This window comes from Gavia stellata, chromosome 5 (genome assembly GCF_030936135.1).
Source record: "Gavia stellata isolate bGavSte3 chromosome 5, bGavSte3.hap2, whole genome shotgun sequence".
In the NCBI taxonomy this organism is placed as follows: domain Eukaryota; kingdom Metazoa; phylum Chordata; class Aves; order Gaviiformes; family Gaviidae; genus Gavia; species Gavia stellata.
Window position 1 is genome coordinate 223,141 of NC_082598.1, and position 20,938 is coordinate 244,078.

Consider the following 20,938-nt stretch of genomic DNA (forward strand, 5'->3'; position numbering starts at 1 on the left):
TGCCTGAATCATACTCCAACGCTGAGAGCCCGCTGTTCCTGCCCGGCACAGCCCCAGCGGTGCGGCTTTTGGCAGCAGAGCCGCGGGCACGTCTAGCGAAGCAGCACTGCCTGGCCACGAGGCCACGCGTGCCGGGGACTGCACCCGTCATCGGCTCGGCCAGTAGAGCCACCGCGGGACAGCAGAGCCGCTGCCGGGAAACATCACCACGGGGCCGCACCGCCGGGGCTGCGCTGGCCGAGTGGGCAGGGGAGGGCAGGCTGAGCCCAGAGCCGGAGGGGATACCTCGCGCCTCCCCTGTCCCTCGGGGTTACTAGAAGGGGTCACCAGGCAGGGAGCGGCAACGCCGGTGCCTCAGCGCATCGGCGGGAGCAATCCCAGCACCTGGGACGCTGGCAGACCAGGGCAGCCTCATCCACCGGAGAGCATGGGCAGGGCCAGGGAGGATAAATCTCCTGTCCTGCCAGCCGGCTTTATTGCCTCGGTTTAGTTAGGTCTTTATTAATGAGAACAAAGAACAGGATGGCAAACCTGCAGCTTATCCCAAGAAGGCTCAAGCAAAGGGCCGAGCTGCCACTCCAGATGCCCACACCTCCCCGGGTACGGCACGCAGTGTGGCACGGCACAGCACGGCACTTCCCCACAGCACGGCACTTCTCCGCTGCTGCACGGCCCTGCCGCTTGCTCCAGGCTCCTGGAATGCGGCTGGACCCAGGTCCTTACCACCCTCATGACCCAGAGCAGCTTGTCGGTCCCATGCCTCGCTGGCTGGCCAGGCACGCTGGGTCTGCCGCCACGTCCACATCAGACTGCCCATGAACCCACGCTGGCCACAGCTCTGTTTCCCCCTCCTTCATGATTAGATCATTGCACCCGGTGCAGCGGCTTTGCATGAAGCTTCGGCTGGGCAGCGCTCTGACCTGCCTACCCCTCCCACGAGAGGTGGGTGTCCCAGCACATTCCCCCTACGTGTTCTTGGCATGTAAAATTGTGACGGTTCACCGGGTCCAGTCGCTGGTTTTCTGGAGAACATAGCCCAAACCCCGCATCTGCTTCCAACATGGGCTTCCTGCATCACAAACACCCCGCCTGCTCCTCCCAACGCACCCTCTGCTCCAGACCTGCTCCTGGCATGGCTCCCCCTCCCTTTTGGGCTTTCTCGTGCATCCCGCTGTGTTTAATACCTGCATGTCCAGCCCCAGCCGGCCGGGTGCCAGGCTGCAATGCCAGCTGAGGAGTAGCGTTGGCCACCAAATCCCAGACCCCTAAATCAACGACGCCTTTTGCATCTCCCGCATTGCCCAAAGGCAGCCATGGGAAGCAGCGCGGCCCTGACGCCTGGCACAGCACGAGGCAGCGGCGGTGGTACTCACCCGCAGGGAGTTCTCCCGGTCCAGGACGATCACCCTCCGATTGACGGTGTGCAGCAGCTGCTCCAGGATCAGTTGGATGTGCTTCTTCACCTTCACCTGCAAGGCAAGAGGTGTCACAGCCATGCCTGAGCACCCAGCGCTGCCTGCCATGGTGCTGGGAGGGAGGGCACAGGTGACAGCACCATCACCGCAGCCTACGGGGATCGCCCCCATGGCACAGAGCTGGCATGCGGTCCCCAGCACCCGCAGGCACCCGCTGCTGGAGGCACACCACCTCCCAGGCCACATGCGATCGGCCCCGTGGCACTGCCGCAATTATTGCGGCTCACCAAAAGAAGCAGGCAAGGAGGTTGCAAAGTGTTTGCAGTTATTCTTGGCAGAGGTCACGGGAGCTGGGACTGAGGGCACAAGTTTCATCCGCACCCCATAGTGCTCCGTGGAGCAGGGAGGGTTTTTTTCCTCTAGTCCTGTCACTTCTCCCAAGTGACAAGTGACAGGACTAGAGGAAATGGCCTCAAGTCACCCCAGGGGAGGTTCAGGCTGGATATTAGGAAAAAGTTCTTTACCGAGAGAGTAGTGAAACATTGGAATAGACTGCCCAGGGAGGTGGTAGAGTCACCCTCCCTGGAGGTATTCAAGGAGCGTGTGGATGTGGCATTGTGGGATGTAGCTTGATGGACATGGTGCTGTGTGGTGTTGGGTGGGTTGGTTTTTGGTGTGTTGTGCCTTGTTGTTGTTGTGTGGTGGTTGGCTTGCGTGGGTTGTTTGTGGGGTTTTTTTTTGGTTTTTTGTTGTTTTTTGTGTTGTTTGTTTTGTTTTTTTTTTTCCCCCAGGTTGGACTTGATGATCTTACAGGTCTTTTCCAACCATAGTGATTCTGTGATTCTGTGATTCTGTGATTCTGTGAGGGAGAAACTCTGCTCCAGCCGTGGGAGACGGTGGCCATCAGATGAGCCCTGACACCTCTGCAGCTCCAGCTGTGGGGGAGCGTGGCTGCCGGATGAGCCCTGTCCTCAGCCGGGATCCTCAGCCAGGATCCTCATCCCAGTGTGGGATCAGACAGCTCTGGTCCTTGGCAGTGGCCGGGTGGGAGCACGCTGCCAGGAGGGACAGGCTCATGGCACCTCGGGAGATGGGAAATCACGAGCTGACTCTAAAGATTCGTGATTTATATGAAATACTGAAATAAAAGTCTTGTCCACTCCAGCACAGCAAGTACGGCTCATTTAACCACCGCGCTGGGGGCTGGCAGCATCAGGGCGACCAGCTGGAGCTGCAGCTGGAACAAGGTGATGCACTCCGGTGTAAATATGGAGCTCAGGGTCTCGGCACAGCTCGGCCTCCTACACCGCCCTGGCGAAGCCGGCCACCTGGCTGGGCACGGCTGGGCACGGCTGGGGACGGCTGCGTCCACACTAGCCAGAGCTGTCCCCCCGAGCAGTCAGTACGGCAGAAAAAGACAGGTTTCAGCTCACATGGGGTTGACACAAGAGAAATATCCTCACCCATGAGCATCCTGACTATCCTCTCCTTAAAGGCTATTTTAGGTTTAAAAGTTAAGGCCAAAATGAGACATTTCAACCACAATGTCCAAGCTTTCCCCTCCACTGCCTGGGCTTCCCAGTGCCGCGGGAATTAAAAAGCCACCTCGCCCACCCAGGACGTGGTGGCATGTGTCTGATTCAGCATCCACGGCGCCGGTCGCTGTGCTGTAGGTGTGACATTTGGACTTCCCAAGGGGTCCCAGAAAGGGACCCCGAAGCACAAACCAGCCTAGAAAGGACAGAAACGGAGGAAGTATCCTGCAGAGCCAGAGCATGGATCCCTGCACTTTCCCAAAACGTTGCAGGAGTGGCCACCACCGGCAGCTGCCACGTGACTTCCAGCCACTCGGCCCCACTGTGGGTGGACTGGGGCTTGCGGGGAGAGACGGTGATGGGCTCACTGGTGGCCCAGGGACATGGCCCGATGCCAGCTGCGGAAAGGCAGGGGATGGAGGGCAGCACCCAGGCAACACGGGGAAAGGGAGACAGCTACCGAGGTACGGACACGCCTGGCCCTGCCAGATAGATCAGCCTGGCACCACAGCGACGTGACCCAGCATCCCACACCACGCTGTGTGCCGCGTTTCTGTGCCGTGGGAAATGGAGAAGGGTGACCTAAGGAGGGAGCTGCCAGCACAGTTGTGCGAGGGCTGTGCCGGCGCCTGCGACTTCAACGTGCTCAGCCCAAACACCCATGATGCCGGGGCAGGAGCCTACAAGGAGAGCTGCGACCGCAGGTCACGCTGCCACGGCTGTCGGCAGTCACCAGTTGTGCCACATCTTTTGTACGCTGCTTCGTGTTGCAAGCCCACGCTTTATCCTTCCAGCGCCTGGGGAGCAGCGAGTCCAGCGGGGCCACCGGCATGCTGGCGGGGCTGCGACCCAGCGTGAGCCGGCTCTGGAGCGCCGGCACACCTCGCACGCGCCTCGCCTGCTCCGCTGGGAATGCCACCGGGCTGCCCTGCTCCCCCCACCAAGAGCCACAACACCTTGCTCGCTCCTCGCCCAAGCGAGGAGCTGGAACGGCCGGAGCCCACCTGCCGGTGCACAAGGAAGCACCGAGGCCACGGGGGGGACCAGGGCGAAGGTCTGGGTACAGACATCCCCCACCCCAGGGTGGGACATGGGTCCCTGGGGGCTCACAGCAAGCCTAGAGCCATGCAGACCCCCGGCCTCCCAGCCCTGCAGGGCACTTCCCACGCCTGACCCATCACCGCGGCATCCCTGCCAGCAGCCCAGCCCTGCGCACCGACTCCAGGTGACCGTACAGGGTTTGTCACCATCGAGAGATGCAGATAAGCCCTTCCCGAACGCGCAGGGGCGCCTGGCTCCTTCCCGTCACCTGCCGAGTGCCGAATCCCACCAGAGAGACACTCACCAGCTCCGCGTCCCCGTGGTCCTTGTGCCGTCCCTCACCTGCGCGCTGCTGCACTCGCAGCTCCTCTGCTCTCTGCAACAAAACAATGCCCTGGGAAGTCGGGCTGATGCCCAGCAAGGACGGCCCCATTCCACCGGAGGCCATCCCAGGACAAATCAGGCACCCGCAGCAGGACCCTGCCTAGCCGGACACCCAGCACGCTGAGCCCCCGGTGCAGCTGGACCGGTGTATTACTGCGATCTCTTGCTTTGGTACCCCGCACCAACAACCACCGCTCCAGGCACGGTCGGCTCTCTGCTGCCAGATGCTGGGCTGGACCCCCGTGCCGTGGGGCTCTGGCTCATGTTTAGGGCCGTCACTGCTAATTTTGGAGCCCAACGCTGCGCAGGGACCAGCAAGCAATCGCTGACCGGCTGCCTTCTCCCCTGCCCTCGCCCTGCTCCTGGGTCTGCAGAGCAGGGACAGCGAGAGGCACGGCCGGCGCTGCACCCCTCGCCTTTGGGTCGGTGCTGTCCCAGAGTCATGGGGACTGATGGGAACTCACCAGAGAGCAGCTGAGGTGGAAATCAAGATTTCTAGCCCCAGCTTGGGCTGATTCCCACTGGGATTGGTGAACGTCAACGGCCCCCTTTGACTTTGGATGGACCGCGATCAGTCCCAACCATACCGTGCCCAGTAATTTGTGCTTAGCCCTACTCAAATGGGTTTAGTCAGGTCATTTCCACGGCCATTAGTGGAGAGGGAAAAGGAGCCAGCAGAGACGACGGGATTTACCTTCTGGGCCCTGTACAGCACCTCCAGGATGTTGCTGAGCAGCTCAATGCAGGCATCTTCCTCCTCCCCCTTCTCAATCAGCTCCTGCAGGATGGGCACCGCCGTCTGCAGCAGCAGCTCCCGGCACTCTGTTGGGGCAGAGAGGGAAGCACGGGGCTGGCGGGTGCGCCGGCACAACCCCAGCGTGGGAGAGGACGGGGCAGGAAAGGGACCCACAGGACAGACGGGACCAGCACGGCGCCTGGGCTGGGCTGCGACCCACACGCATGGAGCTGCCAACTTCCTCCTCAGATGGAGCAGGGTTTTTGGAAAAACATTAAATCCTGGTGGGAAGGCTCCGACACAGAGAATCCATTGCACCCTGTTACACAGCTACTTACCCTCTCCACTAAAATAAAGTAAAATAAAATAGAAAAGCCTCATCTGAACCGCTCTTGCTTCAGCTTCCACCAACGGACTTTGTTCTGCTTCTCTGCTCTGTTAAAAGTGCTTCAGATTTAACAGATGGAGACTTTTTAAACTGGACACCGTCTAGACAAACCAGAGTCTCTAGTGCTGAATACATGAGAAACCTGCTGCTCTCCCCACCGCGTACTACGCTGCTCCTCCGCCCAGGGCTGGTATTTGTGACACCGCGCTGCACTGGCGGCTCCACGACGCTGCTTATCACTACAACGGCACCACTAAAGGGGGACTGAGGGGAAGGAACGTGGGGGGAAACATTTCTTCAATGTTTTCTTGCTGGCACGACCATCTGCTTGCTGTGGGGTACGGAGGAGCGGTGTCGTGCTGGCTCCCGAGGGCACAGGGAGGGACCCAGGGCAGGATGCAGGGAGGGACGCGGGGACCACTCACAGGATCACGGCGGCTCAGAGCAGAGCGGGAGCACGCAGCAGGAGGTGACCTCGATGGCTGAGTTAGACATGTTCACGCTGCCGTCTCTCAAAGTCTCCACGGGCAGAGACACAAAACGGTTCCTGCTGCCTGCGGCTGAGCTGCTCCCCCGAGCCTCCCTGCTGCGGCTGAAGCCCAGGGCCCCTGGCACAGCACCCCAAGGCAGCCCACTCCCCTTCTCCTTGACGATGCCGTGTAGATACCCATGGAAGCTCATCGCATCTCCACTGTGCCCTTTCCTGCCCCGAGGCCGCGGTCATTTCTCCCTTGCCCTGTCTTCTAAGCTCTGCTTCTCTCACTGCTTTCTTCTGGACTCTCTCCGGTCTAGACACAAGTTTCTTGTGCCACCCAAAACCGCATGTGGAAGTAAGCCCAGCCGAGGACTCGGTGATGCCGAGCAGGGTGCAGGGCACTCGCGTGCCCAAGGGACGCTCCCCCGTGAGGGCTGCATCGCCGAGCCCCTCTGGTCCCCCAGCCCAAACCCCTCCCGCAGCACTGCCGCCGCCCTGGGCTCCGGCCCCTGCTTGCTCAGTGATTGCTTTCACGTGATTGTTTTCAATTTAAATACAATCTATAGCTTTCAAAACCTTTTCTCCACCTTGTTGAGATTATTTTCAATCCTGAGTCTGTCCTCCAGCGTACCTCCAGCCACTTCTGCCTTGCTGCGCAAAATTTACCGAGTCTACTCTTTTTTCCATCATCTAGCTTACTCCTAAGAATACCAAACAGCATCAGAGTCAAGGCAGACCTGGGGAATCCTACTCAGCACGCCCTTCCAGTCTGGCAGCAAGCCCCCGACACCCCCTCCCTGAACACCACTGCTAAACCATCGTCACACCAACCGCATGTTGCTTCAGCTAAACCATATTTCCCTCTGCAGCCTGGCAGTGCTTCCGACAGCGGGAGAGGTTCACCCCAACTGCGCCAGAGGCACCCCGGCAAGGGGCTGGGCCACGCACGGTTCCAGCACAAGCCCAAGGGAATTGCCTCCCTCCGCAGAGCCGCCCCGGGCACGGGCGCTGGCTCCGGGGCAGAGGAGAGGTCCCTGCTGCAGGGACTTGTCCCCATCCTATGCCATGGCCCTCCCAGGAGAGCTCAGCACGGGCAGTGCCACCGCGACCGCCCGGTGCCCCTTCTCACCGTAGGACTGGAAGATCTTGCTGTTGACGATGTCGGTCAGGGACTGCAGCTTCTGCTTCAGCAGGCGCTGGGGTGGCAGGTTCCCAATGAAGTCCCGCAGCAAGGCCCTGCCATCCAGGATTTAACGAGCGTTAAATACGGGGCTTGCAAGAACCCGGCTTGTTTTGCAGTCCCGAGCACCTGCAGCCCCTTTCCTTCTGCAGAAAACAAACGCAGCGGGGGGGGTCGGGTACCGATTGCCCCCGTGTGTCGGTCAGGACGGGGCTGCGGGGCAGGGGGAGCTGCTCGAGGCAGGCAGAGCTGTGCAGGGAGGTGCAGGGCAGGATAGTCCCACCGCATGACACGGCGAGGCAGCCGTGCCCACCGCAGACAGCTGCATGGAGACACCGGGCATAAAAACCCCGCCTGAATACCCGAAACGGAGCTGGCTGGGACTGAGGGCTTCCAGGCTCAGCCCGTGCCTGAAGCACAGGCTACTGCTCAAATTGAGCAAAACCCTCCCATGGTTTTGCACTAGGAAAGGGATAAGGAGGCGATTCCCAGGCATCAGGAAACCCAGACCCCTCTGCCTGCCCTCGCCCTTGGCTCGATGGTGTTAGCCTACATCCCCACCGGCAGCTCTGGGATGGGGCGTGGCTGCAGGATGGGAGCGGGGGCAGAGGTGGCTGCGGCAGGCGCCAAGCACGCCGCAGAGCGGGGCCGGGGAGGATGGGGGGTGACGGGGACCCTACCCCAGCACAGAGGAGTCGAAGATCCCAAACACATCCTCGAGGATGGAAGGCAGGTACTTCAGGGCTGCTCCCTGCAAAGAGACAAGAGTTGACTCTGCACCAGCCGTGCTTCGCCATGCGCCCGTGGGGCAGGACAGACAGACAGATGGATGCTGTGTGGGCAGGGAGGTGACCCCCGGCCCCTCCTGCCTCCCCCCAGGTTGTGGGTGCTGAACCAGCACCAGCCTCCTTCAGCCGCCCATCTCGTTCAGGCAGCGCTGCGCTCAGGCTCGCCCACAGCCGCCAGCCCATCGCCGTCACCGTCCCTGGGGAAGGGGCGTCCAGCTGGCAGCAGCTTCCTCTTGCCAAGCCACCAGCACCCAGCAAAGCACCCAGAACCGCTACGGTCACGTACCTCTACCATTGTCAATAAGAGTAACTGTCTGCAGCTTTTACCTTGAAACCCCATGAACTCCTACAACACTACTATCAGGTACGTGGTCCCTGGCTTGTACTGCTTGTAAAACCCTCCAACACTGCTCACGGCTGCCGGCAGTCGCTGCTGCCACAGCTGAGGCTGCCGGAGCAGCAGGCTGCCCGGCATCCAGCCCGGCTCTGCACCCTCGCTGGAAGGCTGCGAGGGTGGGGGACACGTGGCTATTTGTTTTTTGGAAGAGCAAACACACCGACCACAAATTGTTCTGCATTAAAATCTGCTTCGTTGTGTCTGTGATGTGACTAAGTAGCATAAACGACTTGCTGAGTTCTGGCGATCCCTAGCTTTGCAGGGCAGCTGGTCCTTCAGGCTTCCCCGGGCTTCAGTTTGTGCTGAAAGCGGTGCCGGAGTCCCTCCAGCCAGAGCTGGTCTCCACACACATCTGCACTTCAACATCGGTTTCAGGAGGTTCGATGCCTACAGATCCACACGGGTCCGACTGAATCACAGAATCACAGAATCACTACGGTTGGAAAAGACCTGTCAGACCATCAAGTCCAACCATCACCCCAACCCCACCATGCCCACTAAACCATGTCCTGCAGTGCCTCGTCCACACGTTCCTTGAACACCTCCAGGGATGGTGACTCCACCACCTCCCTGGGCAGCCTCTTCCAGTGCTTCACCACTCTCTCCGTAAAGAAATTTTTCCTATATCCAGCCTAAACCTCCCCTGGCGCAACTTGAGGCCATTTCCTCTGTCCTAACACTTGTCACTTGGGAGAAGAGACCAACACCCCCCTCCCCACAACCCCCTTTCAGGAAGTTGTAGAGAGCGATGAGGTCTCCCCTCAGCCTCCTCTTCTCCAGACTGAACAACCCCAGCTCCCTCAGCCGCTCCTCATCAGACTTGTGCTCCAGACCCCTCACCAGCTCCGTCGCCCTTCTCTGGACACGCTCCAGCACCTCAGTGTCCTTCTTGTCATGAGGGTCCTATGTGACTGATGTGTGATTCAGCTCCAGGAATTCTACCCAGCAGTTTCGGCATCGAGTCCGCTGTCTCCCTCTGAGTTACGGTAGGAGTTTGAGAGACCAGCACTTATTGCAAAAAGTGCCTGGACAAGTTCACCTTGGACACATCCCTCACAGCACAGCGAATACGGAGAGTACGGGCGCAGGCTGGGCAAGTCCCTGGAGGGGATTGCCCTGGGAGCACCCTGCAGCGGGACCGAAACCTCTGCTCGGCTCTCACCCCTTGCTGGGCGGCTGCTGCCCACGTCAGGGCAGTAACGGGCAGGGTGGACCCCCGGCCCGAGCCGGGACATCTGGGCTTCTCTGAAGATCTCTAGGTGTGACTGAAAACTCCATCCCAGAGGCTTTGCCGGCCCGGAGCCAGCTCCTGCGACGGCGGTCGCCCGTCCTGCCGCCTGGCACCGCGTTCCCAGCAAGCTCGGTGAGCTCCAGCACCCTTTGCCAGCCTGGGCTCTGCCTTTGCCTGCGACACTAAGCGATGCTGCAGCAACGCCTTCTCCCCCTGGGTCTGCAGAGGCTGTGATCGGCATCTCTGCTATCTTCTTCCAGCTATCCGAGAGAGCGTTAATTTTCATCAGACACACCAGACCCCCAAGTCATTTCTGCAGCTCTTTGCAAACACTCTTCCGATGCTTAAATACCTGTTGCAACTGAGAGCAGCAAAGCCGGTCGCATGATCCACCAACAGCCTCGTTCACATCGCGTGCCCCTCCAGATATTTCCATTTAATGCCTCTTTGCGTATAAATCCAAGGACCGAGAGCCAAGAGCCAATTCCCCCAGGACCCAAAAGAAATGCCCGTCCCAGCACAATGGTTCTCCATTTGTAATTCCTTTTTTTCGAACTAAGAAGATATATATTAAGGAGCTTAAAAGTAGTTATTTTAATAAACTTACACAATGCTAACTTTAAATTAGAATGCCGTATGAAGTCAAACAGTTGTTAGTCTCGCCTATTATGTCAGTTATCTTAGTCAGTCACATTCGTAACTTCAAAAAAGTAACAGCTAAATGTGATTTTTTTTTTATTAAACTCTATGCTTAGTAAAGCTGGACTGATGAACATTAATTATAGTGCCACCCTTTAACTCTGAATTGAGTGCATCCTCCCCACGACTGAGCCGGGATCAATGGTCAGCCTCTTTGATCTACAGTTAGCAAGGTCATCTGATTCACCTTTTAAAAAATGAGCTAATACAGAATTTTTCCCACTCCTCGGGAATTTTTCCAGTGTTACGAGACTTCTTACATATCAGCATCTATGTCTCAGAAAGGATTTCTTCCAGAAACTGGTTCTGGCCTTTATTGCAACTGCTGAGGTAACTGCCTGGCCTTGCAGAACTGGAAATCTTTTTTTCACTGCTGAGAACGAGCCCCTCTCACTGATTTTTCATGGCAAGAGTGTGTCGGCCTGGCCACAATGCAAAAATCGTGTCTGATTTCCCCCCAGCGGCAGAAGAGCGATGTTTGTTCGAACCAGCTGCCCCGTCCGTGCCCTCCCTGGTGATGCTCTGGCAGAGAGAGCCGGCGGGGCTGGAGCAAGGACTGCTGGCACCCGCCCGCCGGGTCCGGTGGTGGCGGGCAGGGAGACGGCCGTCAGGGAGCCCAGCGCAGAGCGGGGACGGGCGCCGAGCCCAGCGGTCACCGGCCTGGGGCGGGAGCTGCTTCTGGAGCGTGTGGCAGCGACTGTCGCCTTTGCATGACGCCGGCGGCAGGGTGTCCTGCAGAAACCCACCCACGTGCCAGCGGCCACAGGGGAAGCGTCGGAGCAACCTCAGCGAAGCTCCTACCGCGGACACTCGTGGGCAACCCTCAGGAAAACGCAGCCCCTGACCCGGGCTGTGAAATGCAAATGCAAACCCAAATACTCCACGGGGCCGCAGCGGGCTGAGACCATCTCCCCCGCTCCACCCCGCTGAGCTGCAGGTAAGCCGGGACCTACACCAAGGAAAGACGGAGGGGAGCGGGGTGTCCTTCTCAAGGCATGAACAAGAGGAAACGTCCACCCACCGCAAGTAGTGACCTGCGTCGCTGCATGCCTGCGCGGGCTGTCTCCAGGCACGGGACCCACTTTGGGTGCCCTGAAGCAGACTGTGCCGGCAGCAGCGTGATGCTCTGCTCCGCCCTGCTCAGCGTCCTGGCAGCTGGCGCGAGCCCTAAGGGTTTGCTTAAGTCTGTGCCCCAATCCCGCCTCAAAACACAACTTCTTTGGGTGCAGAGAAAACCAGGGCTCCAGGAGGGAAGCAGTGGGATTAGTGAAGCTCTTCCCAAGAGTCCTCTGGCTACAGCAGGGAGCAGTTGCAGCAGAAGCCCCGTCTCCTGGCTGGAGATGTACAAGGCAGCTGCACGCAGGGAGTGGGCAGCCTTCCATCTCCTTCACATCTGGCACACCCTCCAGGTCACAGCGTTTACTGGCGATGCTGGAGGTCTTTCGCTGAAGAGCTGCTCCTGCTCTCCGGCTAGGACCAGGCCGTGGGTTCGTCCCTGGCCGCCAGCCTGTCTGACACCAGTAAGCAGAGCCAAAAGAGTCTCAGCCTCCTCTCCACGGCTCCGAGTACTCAAAATAGTACAAAACCTCCCAGCCTGATGTAGTCCAACAGGACTGGCTCTCTCCACAAGAGAGGTGGCCTTTGCAGGAGTGTTGCAGCTAAGGAGCTATTATCAGCTCTGCCTTGGGCTGATCAGATAATTGCAGCTTTAACGAAAAGAGTAGGCAGAATGGGATGAAGCTGCAAAGCTTACGTCAGCCACTAGCAGATCTTCCAGGTATCACCTTCAGCTGCTAGATGGGAGCTGGTCATCGCAGCTAGAGATGCAGGGGATCTGCAAACTCTGTAAAGCAGCTACAAAGTCCACTTAGACAACAAGAAAAAAAGTTCTCTCCTTGGAGAGCCTGCTCAAGATGTTCAGGAGATACCATCAGGGCTGGATACAGCAAGAACCTGTGGCTGGGGTCCAGCAGGAACCACTGCAGGACTCAGCACGAGAACCGAGGCCGGGGTGACCGTGGGTCAGGACACCGGGGAAGACACGAGACTCTCCGGAGTGACCGTGGGTCAGGACACCAGGGAAGCCACGAGACCCTCTGGAGTGATGGTGGGTCAGGACACCGGGGAAGCCACGAGACCCTCCGGAGTGACCGTGGGTCAGGACACTGGGGAAGCCACAAGACCCTCCGGATAGCGGAGCAGTGGCGAGGCCGGGCAGAGGCACCGGGAGCCAGGCATCACAAGGCCGGGCACTTGGTCCGGGGCTGAGAGGGGAAGAGGACGGGACCTTGCTGGCTCACAAGCCCGCAGTGGTGCTTCCCAAAGTCAGGCCTCTTCGGTCAGAAATGTCTTTATATTTAAATAATCTTGGGTGGATTTTTCTTCCACAGAGCAGTACAGCTGTCCGCAAACTTGCACAAACTTTCAGCACCCACAGCCTGCTCCGAGGAGCAGACACAGACCATCACAAGGAGCTCGACAGCTTCATCACACAGTGCATGCATGAACAAGCACTGCCTTTGCCCGTTTCACGAGACACTCCCTCCTTCCTAAGTCAGGAGAGACCTTGAGCAACCATTTCCATCTCCTACCCCCCTCTCCAGATCAGAGGCGAATCTGCAGCTCCCTGTCCTAGCTCCCTGCACATCTCTTTTCCAGGATGGAGGGGTTTTGGTCCCACCTGAACGCTGCCCCGTACACCCGGTCACCCTTCGCTGGGGCTTTTCTACCTCAGCTGCATTCTCTGAAGCGTGGGCACCAGATGCAGATGCACCACAGGGACTTGTGCTGTGGCAAAGGACGTGTTCCGTTTTCTTCTCGACTCCCTTCCTGATAATTCCCAACTCTGAGTGAGTGTTCCCTAATCAGTGCCAGGCATGAAGCTTATGTTGCCAGACCACTATCCGTGATAGTCCCAGGTGTTAAGCACCAGCGCCTTGGTCAGCTCAGAGCCCATCACTGTGCGTTTAAAGTTAAGGGGTTTCTCCCTTTTAAGACCATTTTCTGATTTTCACTTCCACACTGAATAATTTCATCTGGGCCCTCTCTCCCCCAGAAGCACTTTGTCGGTGGCCTGGGAGAAACCCCGTCACCGTAACATCTGCGGAGCAGCAGAGCCGGCAGCGAGCACCAAGGAGGACAAGTGATGGTGAGGAGGAGATGCAGCTGACACCACGCTCGGGGCGAGTCGGCACCATGCGCTGCGATGCGGCTGAGCGCAAAGCCACGCTCAGAAATACCGAACACAAGCTGCATCGACAGACTTGACAACTTTAAACTTGGGAGGCGATGACCAAAAATGACCTGGGGGAGGTCAACGAGAAACAACCCTGATGCCACCCCGCTCTGATGGAACGAGCTCCCCTTTCTGCCACCTCCAAGGAGCCACCACCAAGCCAGCGATGCGGTGATGAGTTCTCCGAGTCCAGCTATTCACACCCAGAAGAGATGGGAGCAGGGGGAAAGTCTCTCTGAAGGACCGCATCCTGCTACTGCACATCACCAAAGCCCACTACAGACCGTGGCCCCAGCACCTAGACCTGCTCAAGACTCCAGCAATCCCCAAGGAAGAGCCCGGGGGCTTCCAAGGGGGACATTTCCCTTGAAGAGAACAGCACAGATCTGCCAGAGAGCTTCCATCTCTCCTGCTCTCTCCAACAAAGTAATAGTGACTAGAAAAGCTATTTTCACAGGGGAAGCTCCCGCTCGGCAGCTGAGATCCCACTGCAGAAGTTGGCTGTTTCTAGGAGAAAGCACAGTCACAAACCTGGCAGCAGCAGCAGCAGCAGCGGGGGCAAATTCCCAAGGCCCATCCCCAGCTTCCTACAGGATGCTCTGGGCAGAGAGCAGCTCCCACCGAGTCCCCACCCCGAACTAAGGGATCCCGCTCCGAAGCCACAGCAGTGCGATGATACATGAGGAAACACCATTTTCCAGCTTGCTTTTTAACGATGTGTGTTGTGCACACCCACAGTGCCTCGAGCGCACCGGAGGAACCGCAATAGTGCTGCAGCTGGAAAAATTGTCCTGCTGAGATGGGCAGCCGCTGCTGGCCATGCGGCAGGGGCTCGCCTGGACTGCCCCAGCGCTGAGACGCCAGCCCAGCTGGGGTAACCGCAGCCTCGTCTTTTCCAGTTAACACCGTCTGCTGTAGGGCTGCAGCCTCAGGGCGCTCGGGGTGAAGCACACCCGTGTCTCCCCACGCCTCGGCTGGACACCCGCCATGGCTGGATCCCAGACGTGGGCTTCGTCCGCTCCCGACAGTCCGCTGCCTCCTCCCCAACGCTTTCGACAGGCGGCTGGCGGACCTGGCTGCACCGTCTGTGCCCCGTAGCAGACCCTGCCACACCGTGTGTGCCTCGTGGCTATTATTTGCTGTTGCCACTGCTATTCCTGATCCGGCAGCTGTCGGGACGCCTTTTCTGGTGATGCACGGGCAGACCTTTCCCCTCTGTCCCGGACGGTGGCCTCTCTACTCTGGATGCATTTGCAAGAATTATTTTCTGCAGACCTGAACAAGGTGCTGAGTGATGCAGAAATCGCACAGGTGAATGTGCCGCAGTCGCTAACCCTGCAGCGCTCCGGTTACCATAGCAGAGAGTCTCTAGAGCAACGGTATTGAGATGGAAATCAGAATAATGATCAGTGTTTAGATGGAAGAGGGGATATGGAGGGACAGCCCTCCTCCTCTCCATGAGGATAGCTGCCATACTGGTCTTCAAACGACTTTTTTTTATATTAGATTAGTTTATAAGGGTTTATCTAAGAAAGCCATGAAATAATGCAACACAGGAGCAGGAGCTGCCAGCTGTCCTGGGGCCACCCTGCGTCCCAGCCTGCAGACGAGGTCCCTGACTGCACTCTGCAGCACCTCTCTCCAGCTGCGAGACCGCGGGTGCGGAGTGCGGCCCCATCCTCACCCCTGGCACGGCACCAACGCCAGCCCTGACTCAGCCCCGGCACCGGCTCTTGCCTCCTCTCACTAATTGACTTTGCAGAGTGCATGTGGCTCCGTGCGTTCTCCGTTCAGCTCCCACCGCCGGCACCATCACACCGGCAGCTGGAGGACCTCGACAGCGGTTGCCGGTGAAGAACGCAGCCGTGCCCACAGGGACCCGCAGTGCCAAGGGCACTCTTTCTGCTCCCCCCGGGCCCCCCGTGCCAGCCTGGTCCCGGGGTGCAGGGAGAGGGGCCAGGCCAGCTCTGGGACAGGGACGTGCCCCAGGCGCCCTCCCAAGACCCTCTTCTCCCGGCATCGGCACATGCACGGCCAGGAGAGCGTTTGCCTGAGCTGCTGACCTCAACCCATGCCACAGCCCCCGGCACCAGCACAATGCAGGGGTTTGTGGTCTGGGGTCTCGGGGGGCTTTGCACCGGGGGCACAAATGGGGGTCCCCAGGGAGAGCGATGCACCACACAAGGTGGCAGCTCCCTTTGATGCCCCGTGCGTGGGGAGGTCTGCATGCAGGACAGCCGGTGTCACCCCCGCTGGGGCACCGTCCATCCCACCACGCACCAGAACTGAGCCCCCCCCCAGCACCGGCCCCCCGCCATACCTGGGAGAGCAGCGTGGGACCCTCCAGCGGAGACTTCATCAGCTGGTTCAGGGAGAGGAAGAACCGCTGCAGCGAGTGCTGGAACTCAGCCGTCTCCTTCCCCTCGTAGAGCCTGCAACAGCCAGAGTCACCGCACCACCGCCACACCGCGCGCCTGCCCCCGGGGACTGCGGGTGTCACCTGTGATCCCAATTAATTACACTCCTCGGTGACCATTTTCCATAGCTGGGTCTAGCAGCGAGCCCCGGCACGGCCACTGCCCCGGCACGGCCACTGCCCCGGCCCGAGGCCAGCCAGAAGCAATGCTTCAGATGTGCAGAATTACCCATATTAAAGACCGCTATCTGCTCTCTTACAGTACTTATGTACACCACTTATACGTACTGACGTATATCCTCTTTTTTTTTTTAAATAAAATGATTTTACATACAAGATTTTATAGACCAAAGTCCTCTCAAAGGAGGTTAGCGTCTTCCCACCTGAGCAGGAAAGTTCCTGCACCCTCCAGCCTGACCACGACCCGCGTGACCAGTCGCAGAACAAACTGAACACGCAGGGAATTTTAGCGCTGAGACGTGCAAAACAGCGAGAAAGTGTCAAAGCTGCTAATCAAGTGCATATTCATAAGAATAAGGTCACCGTAATAACTCATTGTGAAAAACAGGTCGTATTTGAGCTAATTCACCACGTCCATTGACACGGCGAATGAAGCAGCGAGCCCCGCTGGGGAACGGTTTGCAGGTACGGATGGGGGAAACGCGGGATAAACCGCTGATCTCCCCACAGCCGCCGAGACAGATGTGTCTTCCAGCCCGAGCTGACCCCTGCATGCCAACCGCCACGGCGGCACGCAAAACGTGTTGGGTTCTTAACCATGTTTTGGTTTCCAATTGTGCGTACAGCAGCGGAACAAACAAGATCTGTCGTTTTTTGCGTAACAGCTATTTTTATTGGGTCTAGTTTTTGTAAAAAAGTTTGCTGCTTTGTTTTATATAATTACAGTCAGACAGTTCTCCTTTAAAATTCATCTTTCCTATCCGGTAAAGGAGCCCAAGGGAACATACGAAACATCGTGGGTTTGGCAGCGGGAAGAAGCCTGTTGATCTGCCTGAGGCGCCTCAGATGTGCTCAGACAAATGCACCGGCTGAGCAGTGGCTGGTTTACAGCCCTTGACCGACTTCCAAGTCAAAACAAATTTTAGACTAGCTCCGGAAAGGTCCTTCCCTCTCATCCTACGCCTTAAAGGCTACTAAACGGTGGGAGCCCCCAGCAGCCCCCCGCTCCCCGCAGCCCTGGAGCCTGGCCCAGCTGCTCTGCCTGCCCCAAAACACCACCAGAGGACGGGAAATTTGAAAAAACTTGGCAACGATCGGCGTTTATTAGAGATTTGTTGGATTTTTCACGCAGACCCTTTTTTCCACAACCGACTGGCATGGATAGTCAAGCTCATCTCCACCGTAAACTCTTGCCTACAAAGTTCCGTATTTTTACATTGAAGAGGGCACGCAGGAATACGATATGCTGTTTTAACAACTGTAAGACGTATTATCAACACTAATTTCTGAACTTTTAACTGTGTAATGACTTAAACCGGAGCAGTATAAAGCAGTCGGAGCGTGCAGCTCGATTAAGCCAAAATAACGACTGATTCACATTGCTGCAGCAGACGTGGGTCAGCGCGGTCTTGAGTTTATCACCGACCTATTGATTTGGAGGATTTCATCCGGAAAACTGGCAGGCGGAGCCCGGTCCGTGAGCCCAATGCCTCTTGGGTGTGAAGACACCGGGCACGCTCCTGCCTCGGTTCACAGAATCACACAGAATCGTTAAGGTTGGAAAAGACCTGTCAGATCATCAAGTCCAACCATCAACCCAGCACCACCGCGCCTACTAAACCACGTCCCACAGTGCCACGTCTACATGGTTTTTGAACACAAAAAAAGTGTGCAAAAAACATCCCGCAGCTTCAGGCTCCGGCATGCAACCGAGCTTGAGGAGCGGCACAGAAATCCCGCGAGCACCGACAGCAAAGCAGCAGGAAAAATTATCCGGCCACCAGCCCACTAAGCAAATGAGTACGGACTGTGATAAAACCCGTGCTGAAGGTGATTTACTTGGGAAGGGTCAGCGTGGCTCTCGGGAAGGGCCGCCCTGCCTGCGAACCCCCGGAGCTCTTCTGCAGGAGCCTCCAGCCGGACGGCAGCTGGAGCCCAGCAGTTGCGACAGCCTTTGGGGACCCCGGGGACCCCAGCAAAGTCCCCGCGGGACAGGGGCCGGTGGGGACACCCAGCAGCCGTGGGGTCCCTGACTGCACAAGTGGCTGGCTAGAGGGCGGGGGGGTAAGGGGACAGTCCTCGCTGGGACGCTGGGCTGCCCCGGGAACCGGAGAGGGGACGAGCGTGGCCGTGGCGGAGCCTGCGGGTGCTGCCGGCGGAGGGGCCGGCTGCAGGAACTGGGGGGGCTGCTCAAGGCTGGGCAAGGGGGCCGCGAGCCGAGAAGCAGGCAGCCGTGGAGGGATGCTGGCGAGAGCAAGTGACCCCAGCTCCCCCCACGCTGGCAGGTGAGAGGACGCCCCGCGCGGGGCAAGCCCCGGGGTGACGACAAGCGCTTTCAGGAAAACTTGGCCGCTCTCGGTGGCAGCCAAAAAGCAGAAGCAGCTGGAGGAACTGGCAGGGAGGAAGCAGAGAGCGGGAGGCCACGTCACCGCACCGTCGCCAAGCCCCAGCTCCTCCAGCCCCCTCCCCGAGGCGACGGAGCCACGCAGGCGCCGGGGGGGCTCTGAGGGAAGTTGGGGTTACCACGGCCAGGGTGGGGGACAGGAGAGGTCCCCAACATCGGGAAGGGCGCGGGGAGCTTTGGGGGGCTCCGCCAGTCCCTGCATGCCCCAGCACGGTGCGTGGGGTGCCGAAGGGGAATGCGGCTGGAGACAGGGCACGGCGGCTCCCTGCAGAGCAAGGGCTGGGGGCGCATTCCCTCAGGAAAGCACATTTCGGGCACTGAGCTTCCATGGTTGGCGGCAGGATCCAGCCCCTTCGCAGCCCACCAGCTCCCTCGCCTCCGGCCCGAGGCAGGAGGGGAATCAGCCCTTTCCCCACGCAGTGGCCCCAGAGCCGCCGAAGGGGCTCGGGCGCTGAAGCTCCAGCCCCACACCAGCTGGGCCCCGCTTTGATCATCCTCACAGCAACCCGGGATCCGCGTACGAGCTGCTTGAGCTGCTCATCCGATTCCAGCGGTAGCACACATAATCAAATAGATACAGTAATCTGCAGTAACTTATTATAATTACAATCTAATTTCTTTAAATTATAGACTGTGTACAAATTGTAGCACCGTTTAAAGTATTTAGAAGATCTGAGAAGTCCGTGTTATTGCACTGTTAAGATCACTAAGATAAAGGGAAGATGAATAAAACCACTAAATGTCTTCAGGGATGTCTTCATTCCAATGCAAACTAATTCACAGGGTTGTTTGCAAATGCTCCATATAATTAATTTTCTCTGCCAGCAGTTCTACAAGCTGGGGAATTTGCTCTGTATTTTCATATATGACGAGGAGGTAGATACCTCTGTCTAATGCTGGAGCATCCCAGCGCCCTGGAGCAGCTGCCTGGCCGTGAATGAGACCCTGGGAAGGGCTGGCAGGCGACAGCGATGAGGAAGGACAGACAGGGATTGCAGCAGCTCGCACGCCGGCAGACCGGGTGCTCTGCAGCCTGAGCTACACGGGGAACCCCCAGCAGACAGCAAAGCGAGACGGCGAAGACAAACTGGGGGCAAAGGGAGGTCTGAGAGTCCCCGTGGATGCCAGGAACCCAACACAGCTCCTGACTGCGAGTGGGGCGCAGAGCACCAACAGAGCACCGCTGTATGCAGAGGGCCCCCGCCTCCCGCCGCTCCCTTGGGACGCTTCAGCTTTCGGTGCCGTGTACTTGGAATGAAAGAGGAATGTAACTTGCTTTTTCTGGTAACTCTGGTCAGTCGTGTTTTCGGTTTTCCACTTCAGCCCAGCGGCACGGCTGGGCTCACCCACGCCTGCCCAGGCTGCGTGGCAGAGGCTTGTTTGTCTCATCACACAGATTAGGATGGGAACAAACCAACCCAGGTCCTAGGAGGACTCTGGAGATACCCGGGGGGACTTTAACCTTATCCTCAGCAGCAACAAGGAGCTGTCAAGGGTCCCAGTCCCTTACACCGCTTATCACAGGATCACAGAAGGGTTTGGGTCAGAAGGGTCCTTCAAAGATCATCCAGTCCAACCCCATGCCGTGGGCAGGGACATCTTTCACTAGCTCAGGTTGCTCAAAGCCCCGTCCAACCCAACCTTGGACACTTCCAGGGATGGGGCAAAGCCCCGTCCAACCCAACCTTGGACATTTCCAGGGATGGGGCAAAGCCCCGTCCAACCCAACCTTGGACACTTCCAGGGATGGGACATCCGCAGCTTCTCTGGACACCCTGGTCCAGTGTCCCACCGCCCTGACAGTAAAGAATTTCTTCCTTGTGTCCAATCTACATTGGCCCTCCTTCAGTTTAAAACCATCGCCCCTTGGCTTGTCACTACAGGACAAGTAAAAAGCCTCTCTCTGTCTTTCACAACCCCCTTTAGAGCTTGTGCTGAGCGGGGGGATGTGCTGCTGAGCCAGGACAAGTGCGGAGGGGGGGGCTGGCCCAGGCCCCCCTTCCCCAGGCCCCAGGGCAGGCGCCGTGCCGTCTCTGGTTTTGTTGTGGCGCAAGGGACACCCCGAGACCGAATATGCCTTTTGCATCGGAAATGACTTGAAAGCCCAGGGACCGGCTGAAGTATGAGAGCCGCCCAGGACGAGGTCCGGGAGCTGCGGGCACCGCCAGAGCTGCAGAGGTAGAGGGTGCTTCGCAGGAACCCTCCGACACCAAACTTGCGTCTTTGTCACTGATGTGCCAGGGTGGTCCTTGCACAGACCCCGCTGCCCGAATCGCTGACACCACACCTGCCGCCATCCACACCCACCGCCACCCGCACCTGCTAATGGCGACGTTAGTGCTGAGCAGGAGGCTCGGAGGTAACGCCGTCGGCAGAGCTGGAGATGCCACGGGGGCGGCATCGAGGCTGACAACAGGCTGAGGGGTGAGACGGT

The 20,938-nt window shown here is 58.5% G+C and overlaps 1 protein-coding gene across 1 annotated transcript in view; it reads right to left on the bottom strand.

The window, feature by feature from the left end:
• The window catches only part of LOC132317027 (dedicator of cytokinesis protein 2-like), an 84,330-nt gene that overhangs the window by 42,910 nt on the left and 20,482 nt on the right, over window positions 1–20,938 (bottom strand). The window contains exons 23-28 of the mRNA XM_059817651.1: window positions 15,845–15,936; window positions 7,835–7,928; window positions 7,104–7,210; window positions 5,086–5,197; window positions 3,726–3,747; window positions 1,374–1,463 (exon numbers count right to left, since the gene is read on the bottom strand). Coding sequence (XP_059673634.1) covers window positions 1,374–1,463; window positions 3,726–3,747; window positions 5,086–5,197; window positions 7,104–7,210; window positions 7,835–7,928; window positions 15,845–15,936 — 517 coding nt within the window. The remainder of the gene's footprint in view (window positions 1–1,373; window positions 1,464–3,725; window positions 3,748–5,085; window positions 5,198–7,103; window positions 7,211–7,834; window positions 7,929–15,844; window positions 15,937–20,938) is intronic.